Source organism: Microcaecilia unicolor, chromosome 5 (assembly GCF_901765095.1).
Source record: "Microcaecilia unicolor chromosome 5, aMicUni1.1, whole genome shotgun sequence".
In the NCBI taxonomy this organism is placed as follows: Eukaryota; Metazoa; Chordata; class Amphibia; order Gymnophiona; family Siphonopidae; genus Microcaecilia; species Microcaecilia unicolor.
In genome coordinates, this window is record NC_044035.1 from 226,277,519 (window position 1) to 226,300,907 (window position 23,389).

At 45.0% G+C, this 23,389-nt stretch overlaps 1 protein-coding gene across 1 annotated transcript in view; it reads left to right on the forward strand.

Annotated features, from left to right (window-relative positions):
• The window catches only part of DSCAM (DS cell adhesion molecule), a 999,367-nt gene that overhangs the window by 421,132 nt on the left and 554,846 nt on the right, over window positions 1-23,389 (forward strand). Inside the window, 2 exon segments of the mRNA XM_030205023.1 lie at window positions 16,014-16,217; window positions 16,220-16,301. Of these exon segments, the coding sequence (XP_030060883.1) occupies window positions 16,014-16,217; window positions 16,220-16,301 (286 nt within the window).

Genomic DNA, 23,389 nt, shown 5'->3' on the forward strand with positions numbered 1-23,389 from the left:
ACTGTAAACAATGGAGGCAGTGGATAGCATAAATTACTTCCAAATATTCACAAGTTGTCTCGCTCTTCAGATGAACCCATTTGTTGTTGTTCTTACTTAAAGTGAAGTACATTCTTCTGTAATTGAGCAAATAGAGCACTTAATACATTTCTGATTACCGCCCCTGTTGTAATGAACTGATCAACCAGACTGCAGACTTGTATAATCTGTCAGCCAATTTCTAGTTTGGGTATAGGAAATCATACAGTCAGTATCTATGAAGCAAGGATGAGCCTGCATGATGGTCCAGTGACACTTGATATAAGAAGACATTTTAGAGGACAAAGTAGTATACTTTAAAACACGTCATCCTCTTTTCCTCTTCTACATTTGACCGAGGTTGCAATAAGAGATCTTTATTGTTAAATAATGCCTGTTTACATTCTTTTTGGGATATCCCTATTATTGAGATTTATTTTTTAATTCTTCAGCTCAATCTCTAAATTGCAAAGTAGAATCATAAATCCGGCGATATCTAAGGAACTTAGAAAAAGGTAGACTTTTTCAAAAGATAAGGATGCATGCTGTTGTACTGCAATAAGATGTTTCTATCAGTTGGTTTAGTGTACACATTGGTATGAAATCAACCTTCCCTCAATTTTGACCTCAAAATACCCCCCCCCAGTCCTCAAATGCATAAAGGATTCTCAAGAGTTGAAAGGATGATGCATAGAGACTTTTTGGCACTTTTGACCTCCAGTGTATTGGCATTTGAGGCATCAGTCCCCATGTCTCCCGGAGCTGCACGTTGGCACTGAGAAGTTCTCGACCTGCCTTAACATTAGGTGACAATAGTGCCAGTCCAGGCCGAGCATACCTGGGACCCGACACCGAGGGCATGGAAAGATTCAACAATGACCTTGTTGGCACGGAGGATCCCGATATCTGGCATCAAGCAGATGTGAAGAAGCATCGACATTGGACCTTCTCGAACACTGTGTCAGGAGCTCCAGTACAGGTATCTGAAAAGCATGGGTACTCTGATTTGGCCCCATCATCTTCTCAAGCTTGTCTCTGCACTTGTGCCAGCCCATCTTACCAATGCCTGCTCTTGAGGAGTGGTTCTGGGCCATGCTTCAGGAGGAGCTGGAGCAGATCTTGGCTTGGTGCTACGTCAGGGCATTGAGAGGCTCAGTGTTGGCCATGGCAGTGCCCTAGCCAATCCTGGAGGCCCATGCCCTGCCTGTCAGCCTTTCGTTGATGTGGTGCCCCATTGGGTGACAGAGTTGGAGACAGCCTATCGAGGAAGGAAGCCCTCTCAGAGTCCCAGAAGAGAACTCACTCCTCATTGCTCCCACTCAGACGGGCCATGCGTTCAGTGCAGGCACAGACTCAGAAGTCTTGAGAGGAGTACTTTGCTATTCTAATTTGGACTACTCTTGGACATCTGGTTGAACCAGAGAGAGAGCAGGAGGGTCCCTGTGTCTGCCTTCAGAACCCTCCCCACATCATGAAGGAGGAAGTCTCCCCTGGAGGATCTCTCTCCTGTGTCACTTTTTTTTGCAGGAGATGGCTGAATCTGTCCCATTCAGTTAGAGGTCGAGGACGAGACAGGGCCAAGATGTTGGACATCCGTGATTATAATGCCCCTCCCTAAGAAGGCTGTGATCAGTGCTTGTTCACAGCATCCTTAAGGCAGTACAGTTGAGGAATTGGGAGACTCCCCTCTCTGAACAGTCCGTCAGTAAGAAGGTAGACTCTAAGTCCAATTGGCTTCTGGATTCAAGAAATAACAGCTTCCTCACCATTCCTTGGTAGTCGAATCTGCCCTTAAAAGGATCAGACATTCGTGGACCCATGCCTCGGTGCCCCCTGGGAAGGATCCTTGAACTCTGGAGTCTTTTGGGCAGAAGGTTTTTCAGGGCTGTATGCTTATTTCCCGCACACCATCCTACTAGCTTTATATGAACCTTGACTTGAAGACTTGGTGCATAATGTGGCAAAGTTTGTGGACACACTGGATCCAGAGCAGGCCACTGAGTTTCATCAGTTAGTAGTCGAGCAGAAGCAGTGCTGAAAGCTAGAAACGAGGGGAAGGCCGACAGTCGCACAACAGCGTATGGTTCGGAATGAGGTATCTTGTAAAGATATTGCCAAAACAGAGAGGATGGGGTTCCTGATGGTGAGATTGCAAAGGCGATTGTAATAGATTCGTCTGTAATAGAAATAATAAAAATCAGGCAGAAAATTGTAAATTAATACTGTCAAGTAATCAACATAAGGTGACTAGGAATAACAAACCTTACTTGAGTGTCTTTATGCAAATGCCAGGAGCCTAAGACATAAGATGGGAGAATTGGAATATATTGCACTAAATAAAAAAAATAGATATAATAGGCATCTTCGAGACCTGGTGGAAGGAGGATAATCAGTGGGACACCGTCATACCGGGATACAATTGTAATCGCAGTGATAGAGTAGACCGGATTGGGGAGGAGTAGCATTGTATATTAATGAGGCATTGAATCAAATAGACTGCAAATGTTACAGGAAACAAACGACCTCTTGGAATCATTATGGTGCGCAATTCCATTGTCAAGGGAAAAAGACGGTGGTAGGAGTGTACTACTGTCCGCCTGACCAGGATGAGCAGAACGGACGCAGTCATGTTAAAGGAAATTAGGGACACTAATAAAATGGGCAACACGATAATAATGGGTGATTTCAATTACCCCGATATAGACTGGGTTAATGTAGCATCGGAGCATGCCAAGGAGGTAAAATTCATTATGACATCAAGGACTGCTTTATGGAGCAGCTGGTACAGGAGCCGACGAGAGAAGGGAAAATTCTAGATCTAGTCATTTGTGGAGCACATGATCTGGTACGGGAGGGTAATGTGCGGGGGGCCGCTGATAACAGTGATCATAATATGATCAGCTTTGAAATCTGCTTTCAAAAAAAGTAGACAACGGAAGTCAAATATATTGGTGTTTAACTTCAAAAAAGGGAGCTATGATAAAATGAGAAGAATGGTAAAAAAAGAACTTAGAGGAGCGAAGGATAGGGTAAAAAAACCTACAACAGGCATGGATGCTGTCAAAAAACACTGTCCTGGAGGCCCAGGCCAAATATATTCCATGTATCAGTAAGGAGGGCAGAAGACCAACGACAACCGGCGTGGTTAAAAAGAGAGGTGAAGGAGGCTATTGGAACAAAAAGAGAATCCTTCAGAAAATGGAAGAAAGAACCAACTGAAGATATAAAAAGTGGCATAAGGAATGTCAAATCAGATGCAAAGCGCTGATAAGAAGGCTAAGAAGGGCTTTGAAAGAAAGATAGCGGTAGAGGCTAAAAACACATAGTAAAAATTTTTCAGGTATATTAAAAGCAGGAAACCGGCAAAAGAATCGGTTGGGCCACTGGATGACCGTGGAGTAAAAGGGGCACTCAGGGAAGATAAAGTAATAGCGGAAAGATTAAATGAGTTCTTTGCCTTGGTCTTCACTGAGGAAGATTTGGTTGGGATACCGGTGCCAGACAGGGTATTCGAGGCTGAGAGTCGGAGAAAATAATGAAATCTCTGTAAACCTGGAGGATGTAATGGGACAGTTCTGCAAACTAAAGAGTAGCAAACTCCTGGGCCGGATGGCATTCATCCCTGGGTACTATGGAACTAAAAAATGAGCTTGCGGAGCTACTGTTGTTGATATGTAAGTTATCCTTAAAATCGAGCGTGGTACCGGAAGATTGGAGGGTCGCTAATGTAACACCGAGTTTTAAGATGGCTCCAGGGGAGATCCTGGGAATTGTAGACCAGTGAGTCTGACATTGGTGCCAGGCAAAATGGTAGAGACTATCATTAAGAACAAAATAACAAAAACACATTCTAAAGCATGGACTGATGAGACAGAAGTCAGCATGGATTTAGTGAAGGGAAGTCTTGCCTCACCAATCTACTGCATTTCTTTGAAGGGGTAAACAAACATGTCGACAATGGTGAGCCAGTGGATATTGTGTATCTGGATTTTCAGAAAGGCATTGACAAGTCCCTCATGAAAGGCTCCAGAGGAATTTGGAGAGTCATGGGATCGGAGGTAGTGTATTGTTATGGAGTAAAAACTGGTTGAAAAAGCAGGAAACAGAGAGTGGGGTTAAATGGTCAAGTATTCTCAATGGAGAAGGATAGATAGTGGGGTTCCCCAGGAGTCTGTGCTGAGACCGCTGCTTTTTAACTTATTTATAAATGATCTAGAGATGGGAGTAACTAGTGAGATAATTAAATTTGCTGACGACACAAAGTTATTCAAAATTGTTAAAATCGCAAGAGGACTGTGAAAAATTACAAAAGGATCTTACGAGACTGGGAGACTGGGCGTCTAAATGGCAGATGACGTTTAATGTGAGCAAAGTGATGCATGTGGGAAAGAGGAACCCAAACTAGCTACGTCATGCAAGGTTCAGCGTTAGGAGTTATGGAACGAGAAAGGGACCTGGGAGTCATCATTGATGATACGTTGAAATCTTCTGCTCAGTGTGCTGCTGCGGCTAAGAAAGCAAATAGAATGTTAGGTATTATTAGGAAAGGGATGGAAAACAAAAATGAGGATATTATATTGCCACTGTATCTGTCCATGGTGCGACCGCACCTAGAGTATTGTGTTCAATTCTGGTCGTCGCACCTCAAAATAGATATAGTGGAATTAGAAAAGGTGCAGAGAAGGGCGACGAAGATGATTAAGAGGATGGGAATGACTTTTCTATGAGGAAAGGGCTAAAGCGGCTGGGGCTCTTCAGCTTGGAGAAAGGCGGCTGAGGGGTGATATGATAGCGTATATAAAATAATGAGTGGAGTGGAACAGATAGATGTGGAGCATCTGTTTATGCTTTCCAAAAATACTAGGACAAGGGGCATGCTGAATAGCTGGAGTGCAGCAAGTTTAAAACAAATAAGATGAATTTTTTCTTTACTCAGCGCATAATTCAACTCTGGAATTCGTTGCCAGAAATGTGGTTAAAGCGGTTAGCTAGCAGAGTTTAAGGAAGGTTTGGACGGCTTCCTGAAGGAAAAGGTCATAGAAATGTTATAATGGATGTAGGAAAAATCCACTATTCCTTGGACAAGCAGTACAAAATGCTTTGCTCCGTGGATCTTGGCGGGTGATTGTGACCATGGATGGGCCACTGTCAGAGACAAGGTGCTGGGCTAGATGGACCTTTGGTCTGTCCATGTGGCGATGCTTATGTCTTATGTCACATAGCTTCGGCAACCTATGATTATTTCAATGTAGAGTCCAGAGTCTGCCATAGGTATTGACATGCACAGACTCGCCTGGTTGCATGTTTCAGGAGATATTCAGGATGTTCTTGCTCAGGTGATAACCTTTTTGGCGATAAGGTGAGAGATTTCTAACCTTATCCAAGAAGTATGCTGACACCATTAGACACTGTCTCAGCCTCCTCCTATGGCCTCCACATCTTGGATGATTTCAGTCAATACAGGAGGCTCTGCTATTCTCAAAAGCATAAGTTCAGTCCTTCAACCCCCCCCCCCCCCCCCCCCCCCCAGCAGGTCTTATGGTTCCTGCTCCCACCCTCAATAGCAGAGAACCCAAAAGCCCCAGCCAGCTCCCCAGTCAAAGCTGGAGATGAGCTTTTGACTGGGTTCAAGAGAGCATAGCTGCCATAAAAGTAATTGTCCCAGATGGCCTACCAGTAGGAGGGAGGCTAAATATTTTTAAGCAAGATGGCCTCTTGTAATCTCAGACCGGTGGGGTTCTTGAAATAGTCCCGGGGGTGGGGGGGATTATGCCCTGCATGGGCAAGACTCTCTCCAAATTGCCCTCCAAGGGCACCAAAATTCAGCTCTCATCAGCTAGGGTGTGCTTATAGAGGAACTTTGTTCGCTTCTACAGAACCATGCGGTCAAGCTCAGTTCACCCAGGGGAATAAGGGAAGGAATTCTGTTCCAAGTGCTTCTCATCGTTCCCAAAAAAACAGGGGAATTTCATCCCATCCTAGATCTAAGGGCCCTGAAAAAAATATCTAGTTGAAGAAAGACTTAGGGATGTTTTCCCTGGGCACCCTGCATTCAGGCAAACCATTAGCTATGCTCTCTAGACTTAAATGATGCTGCACCCACATACAAATATGTCTCGGTCATAGGAAGTATCTCAGATTTTGAACAGTAAACATCATTACCTGTATTGTCTCCTGCCATATGCCTTGCATCTGGTCCCAGGATCTGTATAAATGCCTCACAGCCGTTGCAGCATCACTATGCAGATTGGGGAGTGCATGGTTTTCCCCTGCTTGGACAATTGGCTAGTGAAGTGCTCAGGAATCAATGATGTCCAGCTGTTCGGGCACTGGAGTTATTAGGTCTTAGTGAGCTACACACAGTCCCATCTCCTTCCTGTTCAGCAGTTGGGATTCACTGGAATCCTTCTAGAAATGGTTCAGGTTTGAGCCTACCTACCAACTTTCAGGAAAGGTGCCATGATCTGCATTGTTCGTCAGGTTCATCAAGGTTGATAGATCACATGACTTTTACTGTGCGTGTCACGCTCTTTTGTATGCCTCCAGTGGACTCTAGCTTCCTAGTGATGTCAGGCAAAGGGGAACCTAGTAAACGGCATCACTGTCATTCGGCGTTTGAGGAGTTGCTCTTATGGTGACAATTCGGCACAATTAGAGTCATGCTATTGATCCCTGGGACAAGCAGTGGCTTTTCCCATGTCTATCTCAATAGCAGGCTATGGACTTTTCCTCCAGAAACTTGTCCAAATCTTTTTTAAACCCCAGATACACTAACTGCTGATACGTTCTCTGGCAACGAGTTCCGGAGCTTAGTTATTCATTGAGTGAAAAAATATTTCCTCCTGTTTGTTTTATATTCTTATGTTCTTAGACTACCTACAGTTTTAGGAGAGGACTTGGGAGCAAGTTGCTTTCCTTTTCAGAGTTTGTTTATAAAGAAACTATACCCTCAACTGCTGCATAAGCTGCTGGTGCTTCATCATCATAACGCAGATGCATTCAAGATTTAGATGATTGGATGCCTGTATCAGATCAGGGGAGGTCCTTCAGATCAGACTGAACTCCTTAGCAGAGCAGCTGGAAAAGGGGGAGAGGATTCCAATTGATGAAAGGAAATGATCCTTCTGTAGTATGGTTATTCTGGAGGAATGAATTCCTGGTGGTAGTTTTGAAAAATCTTTGCAGTTTTAAGCATCGCTATGGAACTTATGCAGGAAACTCTTTCTACAGGAGCTCTTATGTTGGTGAGTACTAGAAAGCCTTCTAACGCTTTCCTTATTTATCAGGTTATTGAAAACACTCATTACAACTGAGTGGGAATCTCCAAAATTTGGATTCAAGATAGGCAGGGCTATGGCTAAGTTTTATACCTTGCTACTTGATGAAAAAGAAAAGCTTTAGCAGCCTGAGATGGACACTTTGGTAACTGCAGTTAACAAGACCACTACTCCTTTAGAGGATGGCTCACATTTAAAGGACATTCAATAAGTTAGGAACCTTGCTTAAAGCTTTTGATGTCTCAGCTCTCAGTCTACATGCTGCTGTTTGCAGTGCTTATGAATCTAGGACTTGTTCCTTATAGATTCAGCAAGGATGTGAACTATGTCCAGAAATTGAAGAATATATTAGAAACCTTAAGGTTTTTCTTTCCTACAGGAGGGGATCTACAAACCCCGCCAGCTGAAGATTTCCTCCTGCTCAGGCAGTCAGCGCTCTTCCAAACAGCAGCCAGCAGCACTTTCCTTGAGCTGATGCCACGGCCAGCAGGCTGTGTATGCATGAAAACTAAGCATGTACAGAGGGGCTGGTGTTGGTGTCTGCTCGAGGCAAGTGCTGCCAGCTGCCGTTTGAAAGAGCACCGGCTTCTTGAGGAGGAGGAAATCTTCAGCTGGTGGGGGTTTGAGGATCTCTGCCAGCTATAGCAAGAGTGCCACAATTTTGGGTGGGTGAGCCTGTCCAAATAGGGTGGGTCCTAGCCCACCCAGGCTCATCCATGGCTACGCCACTGCTATGAAGCCCTCAGTTCAATTTATCCCATTTTAAAGTTTCTTTTTATCATTTTATCCTTCATCCCAAGTTTCTTCTCATTCTGTTAAATTTTCGGAGAGTTATTTTGCCCTGAGACAGGCAAATGGACAAATATTCTTGATCTCGTTTGTATAATTCTTTCCAACTTCCAGTGGGTTGGAAAGAATACAAAAATTTTCAAATGCATTAGTTATTCTTCCTTTTACATACATTTAGAAGCCTCTACCATGGACCCTCATTTATTTTCTCAGTCCTTCCCTTAGAATCTCATTCTCTGTTCCCCTTCCCCCTCCCCCTGCCAGGTCCTTTGTCCAGAATTAGCATAGGAAAAACTGTAGGTTTTAGCTGAGAGTGATGTCAGTAGCAAGTTGTGAGGAAACATGGGGAACTTTGCAAGCACATGCTTAGAGTAGAATGGTCTAGTGGTTAGATCAGTGGGCTGAGAACCAGGGAAGTGTCATTTACACCCTTTATTGCCTTTGGAAAAAGCTAGAGATGGTGAGGATAGACCCCCCCCTCCCCCCCACCAAAGAGGGAGCTTGAAAGCAAGAGAATAAGATTCTACAGATGATTTATCTGAGATATAAATCTGAAAGATAAGTGTTGAAAAAGCTTCACAAATTAAAGAAAAAACAGAAAGTGATCTTTCTTTCTTTCTTTTTAAATTTCTATTCAATTTCTATTTTTACAATCACAACCTAAATCATGACAAAAGTAATATTTAGCAATATCAATTCAAATTTAGAAAAGAAAAAATATACAGGTCGATATTCAAAGCGAGTTAACTGGCTGGGAATGACTGGTTAGTGGCACAGAAAATGACAGGTTAGCATTGAAGTGGAAGCCAGCTATGTCGGGGGTGTTCTGGGGGAATTTCACAAGCATAATCCAGTTAGCTCCCAATATTCAGAGCTAACTGGCCATGTTTACTGCATAAACAGGACCACATAAATAGCTGTCTTATGTTTATGCTAGCCCATTTCCGGTTAAGTCTGAATATTGACTTACGTGGGCATGCGCTAGCCGGCTTTAAAAAAAAAAAAATTAAATGCTGAAATCCACACAGTGCCTGGAATTGAATTTCCGGTTTAGCGCTGGTGCCGTGACAAAAAAAATGCTGTCCGTCACTGGCTGAATATTGGCCAGATAGGAAGTAAATTATTATAAACGTCATCATCCAGCATCATGTGGACAATACTGGAACCAAGAAAAGGAAATTAAACAAAACAAGAAAAGGAAATATGAGACACCACACCTCAGATCATTACTTCAAAGCCAACTTTACTTTAACAGATCTCTTAAATCATGCCACAGTCCTCAATTCTTCCCTTGATATTGTAAAATCTAATAGTTGTTGAAGGTCACAAAACATATGGTTTACTCTCAAACGTTACAACACACGTACAAGAAACACCTAAATTATAAGTAGGACCCAGCGCACTGGGCTCCTGGACACACAGCCGAAAACTTCTGACATCATTTTGAGTTACCTAGATAAATCAGGAAATACTTTAATTTTTGATCTCAGAAAACAACCTTATTTCCGCTTTATGGATGAGTTGTTTCTGAGATAGTTAACTTTCTTTGGTGTCTTTGATAGGATATGGACAGAGTGGAAGGGCAGTATTAGGAAGGAATTCCCAGACTGAAAACTCCTTCCACTACTGGGGACAATTGTATTAATGGTTCCCAGATCTGTCAGGTTTTCAGGATAGCACATTGCATCTTTGCCCATAACCTTTTTGCACCCTATATAGCACTGGTTCCCAACCTGGTCCCTGGAAGCACCCCAGCCTGTCAGTTTTTCAGGATATCCGCAGTGAGTATTCATGAGAGATATTTACATGCACTGCCTCAACTGCAATGCAAATCTCTCTCATGAATATTCATTGTGGATATCCTGAAACCCTGACTGTCTGGGGTGTCTCCAAGACCAGGTTTGGGAACCACTGCTATAAAGGTGCCAAATTCCATATTGGTTTTGGGTTTTGTAATTTAGGAGAGCCACTGCTGATATTCTCTTTGTTTTCTAATTAGTAATACCAGCTTCCGTATAGTTTCATTTAATCTTGAATCCTCATTTTTGCGGCCTGTAGTAACCAAATTAAGAGTATTAATGATTATTACTGTATTCCTAAGAGCGAACTGTTCGTATTTGGTGTATCTTGTTCAAAGAAGTTTTCTTTGTATAACTATTAAAATCATAATAAAAATTAAAAAAAAAAAGGTGCCAAAAAGTTAGGTGCCAAGATGCAGTGCACTAATTCCATAATAGTGCACTCTCAGCCGGTGACATCAATCCCAATCCTGGCCCTCCTCACCAACTATTATCCCAACTCTACAGATCTCACTGCGACCTCTCTAACCTCATCTCTATTCCTCTACTCTCCTCCTCTTCTCTGCCCTTCGCCTGCGCACTATGGAATGCCTGCTCTATCTGTAACAAACTCCCCTATATCCAGGACCTCTTTATCTCGTGTCACCTCCATCTGCTCGCCATAACAGAAACCTGGCTCTGCCCTGATGAGTCTGCTTCAGTCGCAGCCCTCTGCCATGGCGGTTATCTTTTTTCACATACTCCTCACCCTGCTGGTCGCGGGGCCGGTGTTGGACTACTTCTCTCTTCCTCCTCCAGATTTCAACCCCTTCTTCCACCTCAATCTCACTGTGTTTCCTCCTTTGAAGTCCACTCTATCCGTCTTTTCTCTCCTCTGCCTCTTTGAATAGCGGTCATTTATCGTCCCCCTGATAAGTCCCTTTCATCCTTTCTCAGTGACTTTGATGCCTGGCTTGCCTTCTTCCATGATCCTTCCTCCCCCTCTCTCATCCTTGGTGACTCTAATATTCCTGCTAATGATCCTTCCAACTCTTATATTTCCAAGTTACTCGCTTTAACATCCTCCTTTAATCTCCAACAATGCTCCACATTGTCACATCCGTCGCTCCCTCCGGCTGCTCCTCTGCGGGAAGCAAGAGCCGGCGTCCGCCATGGCGAAGACCGGCTTTCTTGAGGCCGCGGTGGGGAGCCGGGGCTCGCCGCGGTGATGGCCGCCCAGTCCGGGGCTGATGCCGGGGGCCGGCGATCGCGGCTGCCGTACTCTTGATCGCCGGCTATGGGGGCTGTGCTTGCGCCAGTAGGGGAAATGGCGCCGAGGCGCGACGGCTGGCGTCTCCTTCACTCTCGGGCGCGGGAATCTGAAGCTCCACCTCAGAGGAGTTAGATTGGGAGGCCAGTACTGTGGGTCCCGCCTGGGAGGTCGGACAGAGCCAATCAGAAGGGTTCTGTCGATAACCAGGTTCTGATTGGCTGGCTATGTCTACGGGGGTTAGGCGGTTGATTGCTGACAGTATTTAAGGAGCGGGCCTGAGATAGGACATTGCTTCAGGTTCTATTCCGAGGGCCAGTCTCCGCTTGTTCCTGTGCTCAGTTGGTTTCCTTGTACTTCTGGTTTTGACTTTTGGACTGTTCCTGGTTTTCTCTGCTAGCTGCCTGCCTTGACCTTTTGGCCTGATCTGACTACCTGTTAGCTGCCTGCCCTGAACTGTTGCCCTGTTCTTGGATACTCCATTTCCATCTGCCCTCTTCTCTCCTGGTTCCAGTCTGGGTCAGTTCGTCAACCCCGCTGTTCCAGACATCCCGTTGATCGCCTGCAGCTGGGGGCTCAACCCTTGGTGAACGGCGGTCGCCGCGGGTGAAGACTTGGGGTTGCACGGCTGTCCTTTGAGGTCCTTCGGGACCTAAGGGCTCACCTTTCTTGTGGACAAGACACACATCCCCCCACTCATCAAAATGGTTACTGTCTTGATCTCATCTTCTCCTCCAACTGTTCACCCTCTAGTTTCCTTGCCTCTGATTTTCCCCTCTCTGATCACCATCTTATAAATTTCACACTTAAATCTCCTCCCTTCCAGTCCCGTCCTATCTTATCTAATTTATCTAGGAATCTTCACGATATTGACCCTTCATCTCTATCCTCCCATGTTTCAAACCTCCTCTCTACTGTGGCACCATCCATGTCTGTCAACGAGGCTGTTTCTTCTTACAACAAAACTCTATCCTCTGCCTTAGACACACTTGCACCTTTGATGACCTGCCGTATAAGGCGTACAAAACCCTAACCTTGGCTGACTTCTAATATCCGCTACCTACATTCCTGTACCTGCTCCGCAGAATGCCTCTGGCGGAAATCTCGGGCCTGTCTGATTCTTACACTTTTAAGTTCATGGTGACCTCCTTCCAAGCTGCTCTTTACGCGCCAAACAGGATTATTATATCCAACTGACCAACTCCTCTTGGCTCTAACCCTCGACTTCTCTTCACCACATTGAACTCTCTCCTCAAGGTGCCCCCTCTCCCAACTCCCCCTTCATTATCTCCTTAGACCCTTGCTGAATTCTTTCACGACAAGGTTCAAATGATAAACCTTGAATTCTGTACCTCGCCACCTCTCCCTCCACTAGTCCGTTCCCCTCTCTCTCCTTCCCCCTCATTCCTTTTCCTCCTTTCCTGAAGTTACTATAGAGGAAACTACACTTCTCCTTTCTTCCTCAAAATGTACCACCGTTCCTCTGATCCCATTCCCACCCACCTTCTTAATTGCCATCTCACCTGCTCTTATTCCTTTTATCTGTCACATTCTCAACCTCTCACTTTTCCACTGCAACTGTCCCTACTGCCTTTTAAACATGCTGTGGTCACACCTCTCCTTAAGAAGCCTTCACTCGATCCTACTTGCCCTCTAATTACCGACCCATCTCCCTCCTCCCTTTCTCTCCAAATTACTTGAGCGTGCTGTTCAGCACCGCTGCCTTGATTTTCTCTCCTCACATGCTATTCTTGACCCACTACAATCTGGTTTTCGCCCTCTCCACTCAACCGAAACTGCGCTTACTAAAGTCTTCAATGACCCTATTATTGGCTAAATTCAGAGGTCAATATTCCATCTCATTCTTCTTGATCTTTCCGCTGCTTTGACACTGTCGATCACAGCATACTTCTTGATACCCAGTCCTTACATGGATTCCAGGGCTCTGTCCTTTCCTGGTTCTCTTCCTACCTCTCCCTCCGCACCTTTAGTGTTCACTCTGGTGGATCCTCTTCTACTTCTATCCCTCTGCCTGTCGGCGTACCTCAGGGTTCTGTTCTTGGTCCCCTCCTCTTTTCTATCTACACTTCTTCCCTTGGGCTCATTAATCTCATCCCATGGCTTTTCCTACCATCTCTATGCTGATGACTCCCAAATCTACCTTTCTACTCCTGATATCTCACCTTGCATCCAAACCAAAGTTTCAGCGTGCCTGTCTGACATTGCTGTCTGGATGTCTCAACGCCACCTGAAATTAAACATGAACCAAAACCGAGCTTCTCATTTTCCCCCCCCCCCCCCAAACCCACCTTCCCACTCCCCCCGTTTTCCTATTTCTGTTGATGGCTCTCTCATTCTCCCTGTCTCCTCAGCTCGAAACCTTGGGGTCATGCGTTGACTCTTCTCTCTCCTTCTCTGCTCATATCCAGCAGATCGCCAAGACCTGTTGTTTCTTTCTTTACAACATCCGTAAAATCTGCCCCCTTTCTTTCCGAGCACCTCTACCAAAACCCTCACACCCTTGTCACCTCTCATTTAGACTACTGCAATCTGCTTCTTGCTGGCCTCCCACTTAGTCACCTCTCCCTCTCCATTCGGTTCAAAACTCTGCTGCCCGTCTCGTCTTCCGCCTAGGGTCGCTTTACTCATACTACCCCTCTCCTCAAGTCACTTCACTGGCTCCCTATCCGTTTTTCGTATCCTGTTCAAACTTCTTCTACTAACCTATAAATGTACTCACTCTGCTGCTCCCCAGTATCTCTCCACACTCGTCCTTCCTACACCCCTTCCCGTGCACTCCGCTCCATGGATAAATTCTTCTTATCTGTTCCCTTCTCCACTACTGCCAACTCCAGACTTCGTGCCTTCTGTCTGCTGCACCCTACGCCTGGAATAAACGTCCTGAGCACCTACGTCTTGCCCATCCTTGGCCCCTTTAATCTAGACTGAAAGCCCACCTCTTTAACATTGCTTTTGACTCGTAACCACTTGTAACCACTCGCCTCCAACCTACCCTCCTCTCCTCCTTCCTGTACACATTAATTGATTGATTTGGTTACTTATTTTTTGTCTATTAGATTGTAAACTCTTTGAGCAGGGACTGTCTTTCTTCTATGTTTGTGCAGCGCTGCGTACGCCTTGTAGCGCTATAGAAATGCTAAATAGTAGTAGCATTTGGGTGTCATTATAGAATTAGCACTGTTATTGAATACTGGCATAAGTCAGTATTTATTAACAACAGGCAAACTCACTCACACTGTGTCAATAGCAGGTGTATATGTGTATGCCTAAATATGGGATCTTAGCATGTACCTTATTTATTTATTTATATTATTTTTTACCTTTGTATTCCACATTTTCCCACCTATTTGCAGGCTCAATGTGGCTTACATAGTGCCGGAGATGTGATTGCAGACTCCGGTGTAAACAAATACAGAGTGATGTAGAGATAAGATAAGGTTCATGTGGTAGTGCCACATGAGATAGGATAAAGTTCATGTGGAATAGCCACATAGGGGCATCGTACACGGAAGAATTGTGTTGTGTCCATGATGTATTTTGTTATTATTGTGTCCATACTGTATTTTGATTTAGTTTGTCCATACTGTATTTTGGTTTTGTTGTGTTGCAGCGGTCAGGCTTTTATGTTGGGTTGGTAGGGTATGCCTTTTTGAACAAATACGTTTTTAGTGTTCTCCGGAAGTGTAGGTGGTCGTACATAGTTTTTAAGGCTTTTGGAAGTGCATTCCACAATTGTGTGCTTATGTAGGAAAAATTGGATGCTGTCTATATGTTATGTGCATAAATGTGGGGCCCATGCACCTCCTTGTGCTTGAGCACAGTTGTGGGTCTGTCTTATCCATGCACCTCCTTGTGCTTGAGCACAGTTGTGGGTCTGTCTTATAGAATGCCACCGAGTGTGCAGCTAGCACTTACGTGTTTAACAATAGCTCGTGTAAATTATGTGTGCAGATTGGCAGCTAACTAGGTGACCTGTTATAGAATGAGGAGGATTATGCACATGAGTGCGTTTATAGCACCAGACTTCTTCACTTCAAATTTCCAAAGGGAAATTCTATAATACAGTGGGCCCATCTGAGACAAACAAAAACACACACACACAAAATAAATCTGAGACAAAAAAAACCACACACACACTATTCTGCTGCCTGCTATTGTTCATATCTTCATTTAGTGAATTCTTCTTCCCCCCCCCCCCCCCCCACCCCTCAGCCGCTCTGTCTATAATGAAGTAAAATTCTTGAAGTTGCTGACAGCCCCTCATCTCTGCCTGCACCAACCCCATTCTCTTCACCCACCCATTCTCTTCTCTTTCCTATTCTTACCCCTTCTCAGCACCCACTTCCCCATGACACTCACTAGTTGTCTCCAGGCCGTCCAGGGTAACCTCTTTGCCTCTTACAGAGTTTAGTCCCCAACCTTAATGAGAAGCTTAAGCTTCACATACACACCAGAGAATTTCTCCTCCCTTCCTGTGATTGGAGCTGCCTTCCAGTGCTCCCACCTCTACAGACTACTCATAGGCTGGATCCTAACCACAGTCTCTCCTGCTAGCCATATTGGAAGCAGGTAGAGCAGGCTCACTCATACATATGGGACGTTTGGAGGGCTGTAGATAGATTTCTATTTAACTGTGAAAAATGTCCAGATGTATTAAATATCCTTCTATCTTTAGACATTAATGCAGAAATCTGTAGAATCCTGAAAGAGTCAGATATTGCTAATCCTGAGTCCTGAGTGCATCTGATAGGGCCCCTCCCCCTAAACATTTAGGCCCTAGGTATGTGCTTAGTTTGCCAATATCTTAATCCAGCACCTAACTTTACTGTGTTGTTTTCTCAAAATATTTCTTATCTACAGATGGGACACCCCAAAATCATTTGTGCCTTCAGTGAAAAAGTGTGAGTCCTGGAGAGCCCGTTTCTCTCATGTGCAATGTGAAGGGTACACCTCTGCCAACCATTATGTGGACATTGGATGATGAGCCCATCATTAAAAATGGCAATCACCGGATCAGCCAAATTATCACTTCGGAGGGCAATGTAGTGAGCTACCTAAACATCACCACACTCAGGTCCGGGATGGCGGAATCTATCGCTGCACTGCCAACAACTCTGCAGGAGTCATCTTCTACCAGGCTCGAATAACGTAAGAGGTGCTTGTCAAATCAGCTCTTCAAACACACGTAACTCATCCTAGTTAACTTGGTTTTACTGCATACATTAAGCCAAGTTTGGAATGCTACAGACTAACTTAGCATCACCCCTGTTTTCCCTTCCCAACCAACATCATGCTAAATTGCATCTGTTGATTTGATGTTGGGTTTGTGGCCTGTATCACTCCTCCCATTCTTTTTCTTTCCCCTTCCATTTTGGTTTAAAATCTTTATAAATATTGTTTCTTGCAAAGCATGTTGGCATTTCTGTCCTTTCCTTCTGTCATTTACTGCATGTCCTACAGGTTTAATAAAGAGCATTTGAGCCATGTTCTTCAGGTCAGCAATTCCAAGGGAAGACCATTAGCAACTTCCAGTGGATTGCAGAACTCTGCAGGAGATGTTTCGGAAGTTTTGTGGGAGATATCTGATTTTTCTGGGAGACTCCAGTTGCATTAGGGCAAAATGCTGAAAGCTCAGTATGTAGCACTGGATGTACACAGGGCATCGTCACGTAGCAGAATAAGATGTGTTGCCCATAGCATCACTAGGACCTGACTCCATTAGATTGTGAATCATGATATACAACCACTGTTTATTCAGTCATACAATAGATAATTAGTTCCCATTCTGTGGCTCAAGACCCCAAATGAGGTCACATCTTCAGTGGATGGGGTCACAAAAAGAGGGTTTCTCCACCTCCCTCTGGACCTCCACTGTGACCTGTGCCCAGTAGTGGTAGTCAGCATGAGGCCTGTGAGTCAGTGATGTTCACGGGCCCTGCCTCCTGTTTTTATGTGGGCTTCCTATTATACTGGAAACCCATTCAGAATACTGGGGTCTGTGAGTGCTTCCTCCTATTCAGGTCCCATACTAACTGCTTCTACACTCACCACACTCTTTTCTTGTTTTGAATAAATGGTGGGAGGAAGAAGTGGGTGAGGGAGTAGATTGAAAGTCTATTTTGTTTGGGGTCATGTGAATTTTTTTAGTGTTATAAAAGGAGTCACACTGCAGACGTTTGAGAAGTACTGCTTTAAATTCAGACATAATAGAATGTATTCTTAACATATTGCAAATCAGAGCAAACTAAAACATTAACGACTGGCATCAATATTAGACAAGTTTTTGAAACACTGAGATAGGAAGTTATGTTCTTGTAAATAGTTCTGAATGCTGGATGCTAACTTTCCACAATGTTTTACCCATTCTGTCTCTTGGAGACTGGGCCTACTGACAGAATTCCAGAATAAGTTAGGGCAGTGCTTCTCAACCCTCTCCTGAAGGCACACCTAGCTAGTCAGATTTTCAGGATTATCGCAATGAATAGCCATGAGATAAATTTGCATACAATAGATCTACTGTGCATGCAAATCTATCTCATGTATATTCATTTTAGTAGTCCTGAAAACCCAGCTAGCTAGATGTGCCTCCAGTTGGAAAATCTTGGGTTAGGGAACAAATTTAAGCTGGTTATGAAAAAGATTTACTTAATATGAGGGACAGGGCTGCCGAGGGGGAGGGGGAGGAACATGGGGGGAGGGCAAGATTCCTTCTGCCCAGACTACAAGGGGGGCCTGGCGCAGGCAAGGCTTCTGGAGGCAGGCAGAAGGTTCTGCTTCCTTGGTCTGTCTCTCTCCTGCTCCTGTGTGTTGGGACCCAGGTGATTGCGTTAATGTGATAACCTGAGTCCTGGCACAGAAGAGGAGGAGAGTGACAGACTGAGGGAGGATAAGATGCAGGAAGGTAAGGGGAGGGGGACACAGCGGTGGCCATGGTGAGGGAATTGACTTTCTGGAATTTACTACTTTTACAGATGGTTGCAGCCTCTTCATAAAGATTTCTATATGTTGACTGAGTTTCTCAGAGCTGTAAACTAGGCATTTTAGTACCCAGGGGTGGCAAGTAAAGAGGTCATGGATTTGATATATCGCCTTTCTGTGGTACAACCATAGTGGTTGACATTTATTATACGCAGGTTCTTTCTCTATCCCTAGTGGGCTCACAATCTACGTGGGTTTTTTTTTTTTTTGGTGCTTTAGGCAATGGAGGGTTAAGTGCCCAGGTTCACAAGTCTATTTGTACTCTTTGCTCCCATTCTGATCCCCGTTCCTTTTTCTTATGTTCTTCTCTTCTACAACGTGAATGGTGAGAGAACCAAGGGTATCAAACTTCTTGACCAGATGTACAAAGGATCAAAGAATCTTTTCCGAGAAATGTTCTACAAAGCAGAATCCCCTCTGTTCCCATGCTCTCGTCATTTAGGAAGAAGTATGCACAGAAACACAGGCATTGTTTATCAGAGGGTTTAAAGAGGACATTCCCCCATCCCGCATCCCCAAGTATTTTCCCACGGCCCCTCAGACATTCAGTGTGTATTAAATAAGATGACTTACATTGCAGATATGAAGTAGACAAAAGAGAGAGATAAGTCTCCACAACTCGAAGCACAGCAAAAGAAACAGTGGAGATGACCAAACAACCAGTATGCAGTCAAACGTGTCTTCAAAGGAGGGGTCCTTTATTGGCAACAGGTCATATAGATTACATAGGAACACACATAACTACTTAGAGGACTCAACACGGGCCATGTTTCGACTATACTGCCTGCATCAGGAGCAGGCCAACAACAGACCCACTTTTCTGGCTTGGTTGTTGGTGGTTATCGGCCGCAGAAAAAGGAGCAAATCTACATTTCCAACCTGGTGGCAATAGCAGTGGCAATGTTTGTAATGTGGCAGTGCTCCAGGGTGCATTACCTAGTCCATTAGCATCCAACAGTTTTGATCCTGGCTAAAATACTTCTTGTACCCTGCAAGCTGAAGAGTGCCTTGAATGACAGCAAAACACTTTGGAAAGGGAAAGATAAGATGATGCCTGTTGAATCTAAAATAGTGGACAGAGTACCTGAAGATATCTTTGCATTCAATAAGATGCTGGTGATAGAAGTCTTTGATGCACAGTCTATTCCTTGGAAGGGAAGTTTGAACAGATATATGCACCGCTGAATGAGGTAACTTACATTCTAGAAGTCTTCCAAGGTAGGACATTGCAGGTGGAACAACACATTTCCAACATGGAAAATGCTGACCAAAGAGCCACAGTTCAGCTTTCTTCCCTTCAAGAGAGACTGACCTGACAGAAAGAGAAGATAGATGATCTAGAGAACCAATCATGATGTAACAATATGTAGGTCATCAGGATCTCTGAAAATGTACAAGACAGCGAACGCCAGGGCTTTTGAAACCCAGCTGCTAGCCTGAAAATTGGGGACAGAATTGGGCCTACTACATGTTGAGCACATATACTGAATTGAGCCTTGGTTTGAGGGAGCTGCACAGCCATGTGTTAGATTCATCCAGTTTCTCAACTTTAGTCATAAGTAATCTGTACTAAGAGCAGCTTGGTGGCTTCAGCAGGGTTGAAAGGTCCAGGATTATTTTGAGTTGTCGCACAGCAGAGGGAGTTCTCCCAGATTTTCTTCAGCTTGCGTAACTAGAAGGTGCACTTCACTTTTCAGTACCCTGCGAAGCTGCAGGTGCATCATAGTGTGACTGTAAGGGTGTTACCTATACACGATGCACCTACTAAGTTTCTGGACAATCTGTTGGCCTCTACACATGCAGGATCACAGAGCTGAGGTATACTGTTGGATGCTGGTGAGAGGCTGTAACCTGTATCCGGGCTGAGTTGAGGAGGTTTGCTATGTGCTTGTCATCTGGACTTCTATTGACTCTTTGGTTGACTCATAGCAGTGGGAGAGATGTGATCATAGGCGCCCGGTATAAGAGGCTTGGGGAGGCTAAGCCTCCCCAGCCGCGGCAGATGATTGGATCAGCTGTTTTTCTCCGAGTCGAGAGCGGTCCTGAGTCTGACTTGTCTTCTTTGCAGACAGTGCTGCCGCCATCACCGCTGAGCGCCGCCATGCCCATGCCCAGTCCTCCTCTTTTTGCCTCCACTGTACACCGCCGATCCGCCTTCGGTTTGGTTCAGGCTTGCAACGTTACGTCACCGATCGTCTAAGGTCTGCTCAGCCAGTAGTTAGGCTCAGCGCCTCAGCCTCCCCTGCTAGGAGAGTTCCCGAGTCCCGCCTCCCGTTCTTGATGCAATGCAACACTTCCTGTTCTGCATAGGCGGGAACGTGCGGGAGGGGCCGTTACTGTAGCGAAGATTAAGAAGAAGACTCAAGGCTGAAACTGAACTGAAGGCTGGTAAGTAAGAAAGTGACCTGGTTTTGCTGCACATACTGCTCTACTACTCCTAGATTAAACTGCACTGCTGTCTGCTGCTTGCTTCTTGCTTGGAACAGAACAGCATTTTATTGATAAATTCACTAGACTGACTGATTCTGGGCAGGTTACAGTGTTTTTCAATAAAGATGATGTTGCAGGGAAAGATCAAGTGGGCATGGCATTACTCCTCCCTTCCAACTTAAAGGTGTGTGGGAAAAGGGGTGGGGTCTGGGGGCCCGGGCCAGGAGTGGGCTATCATGGTAATTTGTGGTGTTGGAGGGTGGGAGGTCCAGGTGGCCTACATGTACCACCAGGGATGTTTTTGGAGTTGTTCCCACTTCCTTCCCAGACCCAGAAATTGTGGCATGCAGCAGCGCACATTGATTCAGGAGAGGTAGGTGCTGACTCTGAAGGTTTTAAGTCAAACAAAAAAATAAATATTTTGTTTCATGCAGATCTCTTTTGTTTAAATATAACTAACTAAATGGGCTATAAGCCCCTAATGCTTTTGGTTTTCCTATATTTTGTTTGTGATGACTCTGTGATCTCATCTCAACTTTGTGGATACAGGAATTTGTCCATTATTAACCCTCAGCAGGATATTTCAAGTCCATTTTTGTTATTTTGGACATTTGATAGTGTGGAGTTTTTTGGGGTGCTAGATGATGTTGCGCCGGGCCTACGCCTTATAGTCCGATCATCTTGGGCTGGCTGTGGTGGCGTAACTGAACCCCCCCTTTTTTCTCCCTCTATATGCTGAAAGATTCACATTTAACTGTGGGTGATAACTTGGTCCTGTATCCTGTTTTATACACAGGTAGTGTGAGACTGTGGCTTTGGAGTTTCAAATTAATACTTGCAAGCTTGAGTGCATCAGTAGTCATAAAGATAACTTATACTTGTGCCAAATTGAAATTTGAAAACTCTTATCTCTATCTGGTCGTTAATAAAAGGAGCTCATTGTGAATACTATCCACCCTAAAAGGATGTTTTGTGGCTGTACACATAGGCGCCCCGTATAAGAGGCTTGGGGAGGCTAAGCCTCCCCAGCCCGCCCACTGCCCTGCCCCGCCGCCGCCCACCGTACCTTTAAATATTATATTTTTGCTGGAGTCGCGGGCAGCGCCGGGCCGCCGGTATTGAAGGCATCAGCAGGCTCATCGCGGTTCCAGCAGCCTTCCCTCGCAAGTCGGATGATGGCTCCGCCCTCTTCTGACGTATTTCCTGTTTCTACGAGGGCGGAGCCATCATCCGACTTGCGAGGGAAGGCTGCTGGAACCGCGATGAGCCTGCTGATGCCTTCAATACCGGCGGCCCGGCGCTGCCCGCGACTCCAGCAAAAATATAATATTTAAAGGTATGGCGGGGGGGGAGGAGGAAACGAGGGCAGACGGGAGAGGAGAGGAGGGTTGCTGCACATGGGTGGATGGAGGGAAGGGGAGAGGAGGGTTGCTGCACATGGTGGATGAAAGGGAGAGGAGAGGGCAAGGGGAGAGGAGGGTTGCTGGACATGGGTGGATGGAGGGGAGAGGAGGTTTGCTGCAACATGGTGGATGAAGGGGAGAGGAGAGGGCAGGGGAGAGGATGGTTGCTGGACATGGGTGGATGGAGGGGAGAGGAGGGTTGCTGCACTGGTGGATGAAGGGGAGAGGAGTGGGCAGGGGAGAGGATGGTTGCTGGACATGGGTGGATGGAGGGGAGAGGAGAGGGGCAGGGGAGAGGAGGGTTGCTGGACATGGGTGGATGGAGGGGAGGGGAGAGGAGGGTTGCTGGACATGGGAGGGGGGAGGGGAGGAGTTAGGAAGGAGATGAGATGACGGAAAAGGGAAGAGAGGTAAAAAACTGCACATGGGATGAAGAAAATAGGCAAAAGCTGATCCACTGGACAGTCAAGTCTGTGGAGGACCCAGCTTTTACTTACGGATCTAGAACAAGAAATGAAGAAGAAAGGCGGAAAGTAACAAATAAATGGAAAGGAAGCCCTGGAAAACGGAGTTAAGAGGACAGATAGCAGCACAGAATCGGATACTGGCCAGCACAATCAAAAAACAAAGTCACCAGACAACAAAGGTAGAAAGATCATTTTAAATTTTCATTATACTGTTTGGAATATGTCCACTTTGAGAATTAGTTTTCAACATTAAAAGTTTATTTACTTATGACATTTTATCCCACATTAAATATGAATTAGGATGTTTTGTGGCTCTACATGAGAATGTGATATTATGATCCCTTGTTTCAATATTGTTGACGGTCCTACATTTTCCATAGGGGTGGTATATTGTTGTATTAGGTTCTGCCCAGTGTAATATTTATGGTACAGTAAGGTTCAGAGTGTGTTTTTGCACAAAGTTGTGCATAGTGTTTTGCAGGTTGAGCGATTGTGGGTTAGTATATGCTTTGAGCAACCACTTTATTCTTTGACATATGATACATATCTAATAACTAAATTCAATAAAGGTATTAATTTGTGATTATTTTATTTTTCCTTATTTTTTTTCTGTGTGTTTATCAGACAATTATGGATTTAGGCTCCCACCCTGGTTCCACCCCCTAACCCCGCCCCGTTAGCCTCCCCAAACAGTTTGGGCCACTGACCGCCTATGGATGTGATGAGTGGGGCGAGTGGGTGTGGAGTGGCAGAGTCTTCTTTTCTTTCATCATGGGGATTTCAGCTGTTACAGTGCATGCCAGTTAACAAATTTCGATCTAGAGGGAGGGCAACAAGAATATACAGTGAGTTGGACTTTTTATTATTCCTCTGAACCTGACTCTCCCTTAGACTCTCCAGTCTGTAGACTTGTTTGAAAATAGGTAACTGGTAGTGTACTGATTAATCCTAGGTTTCC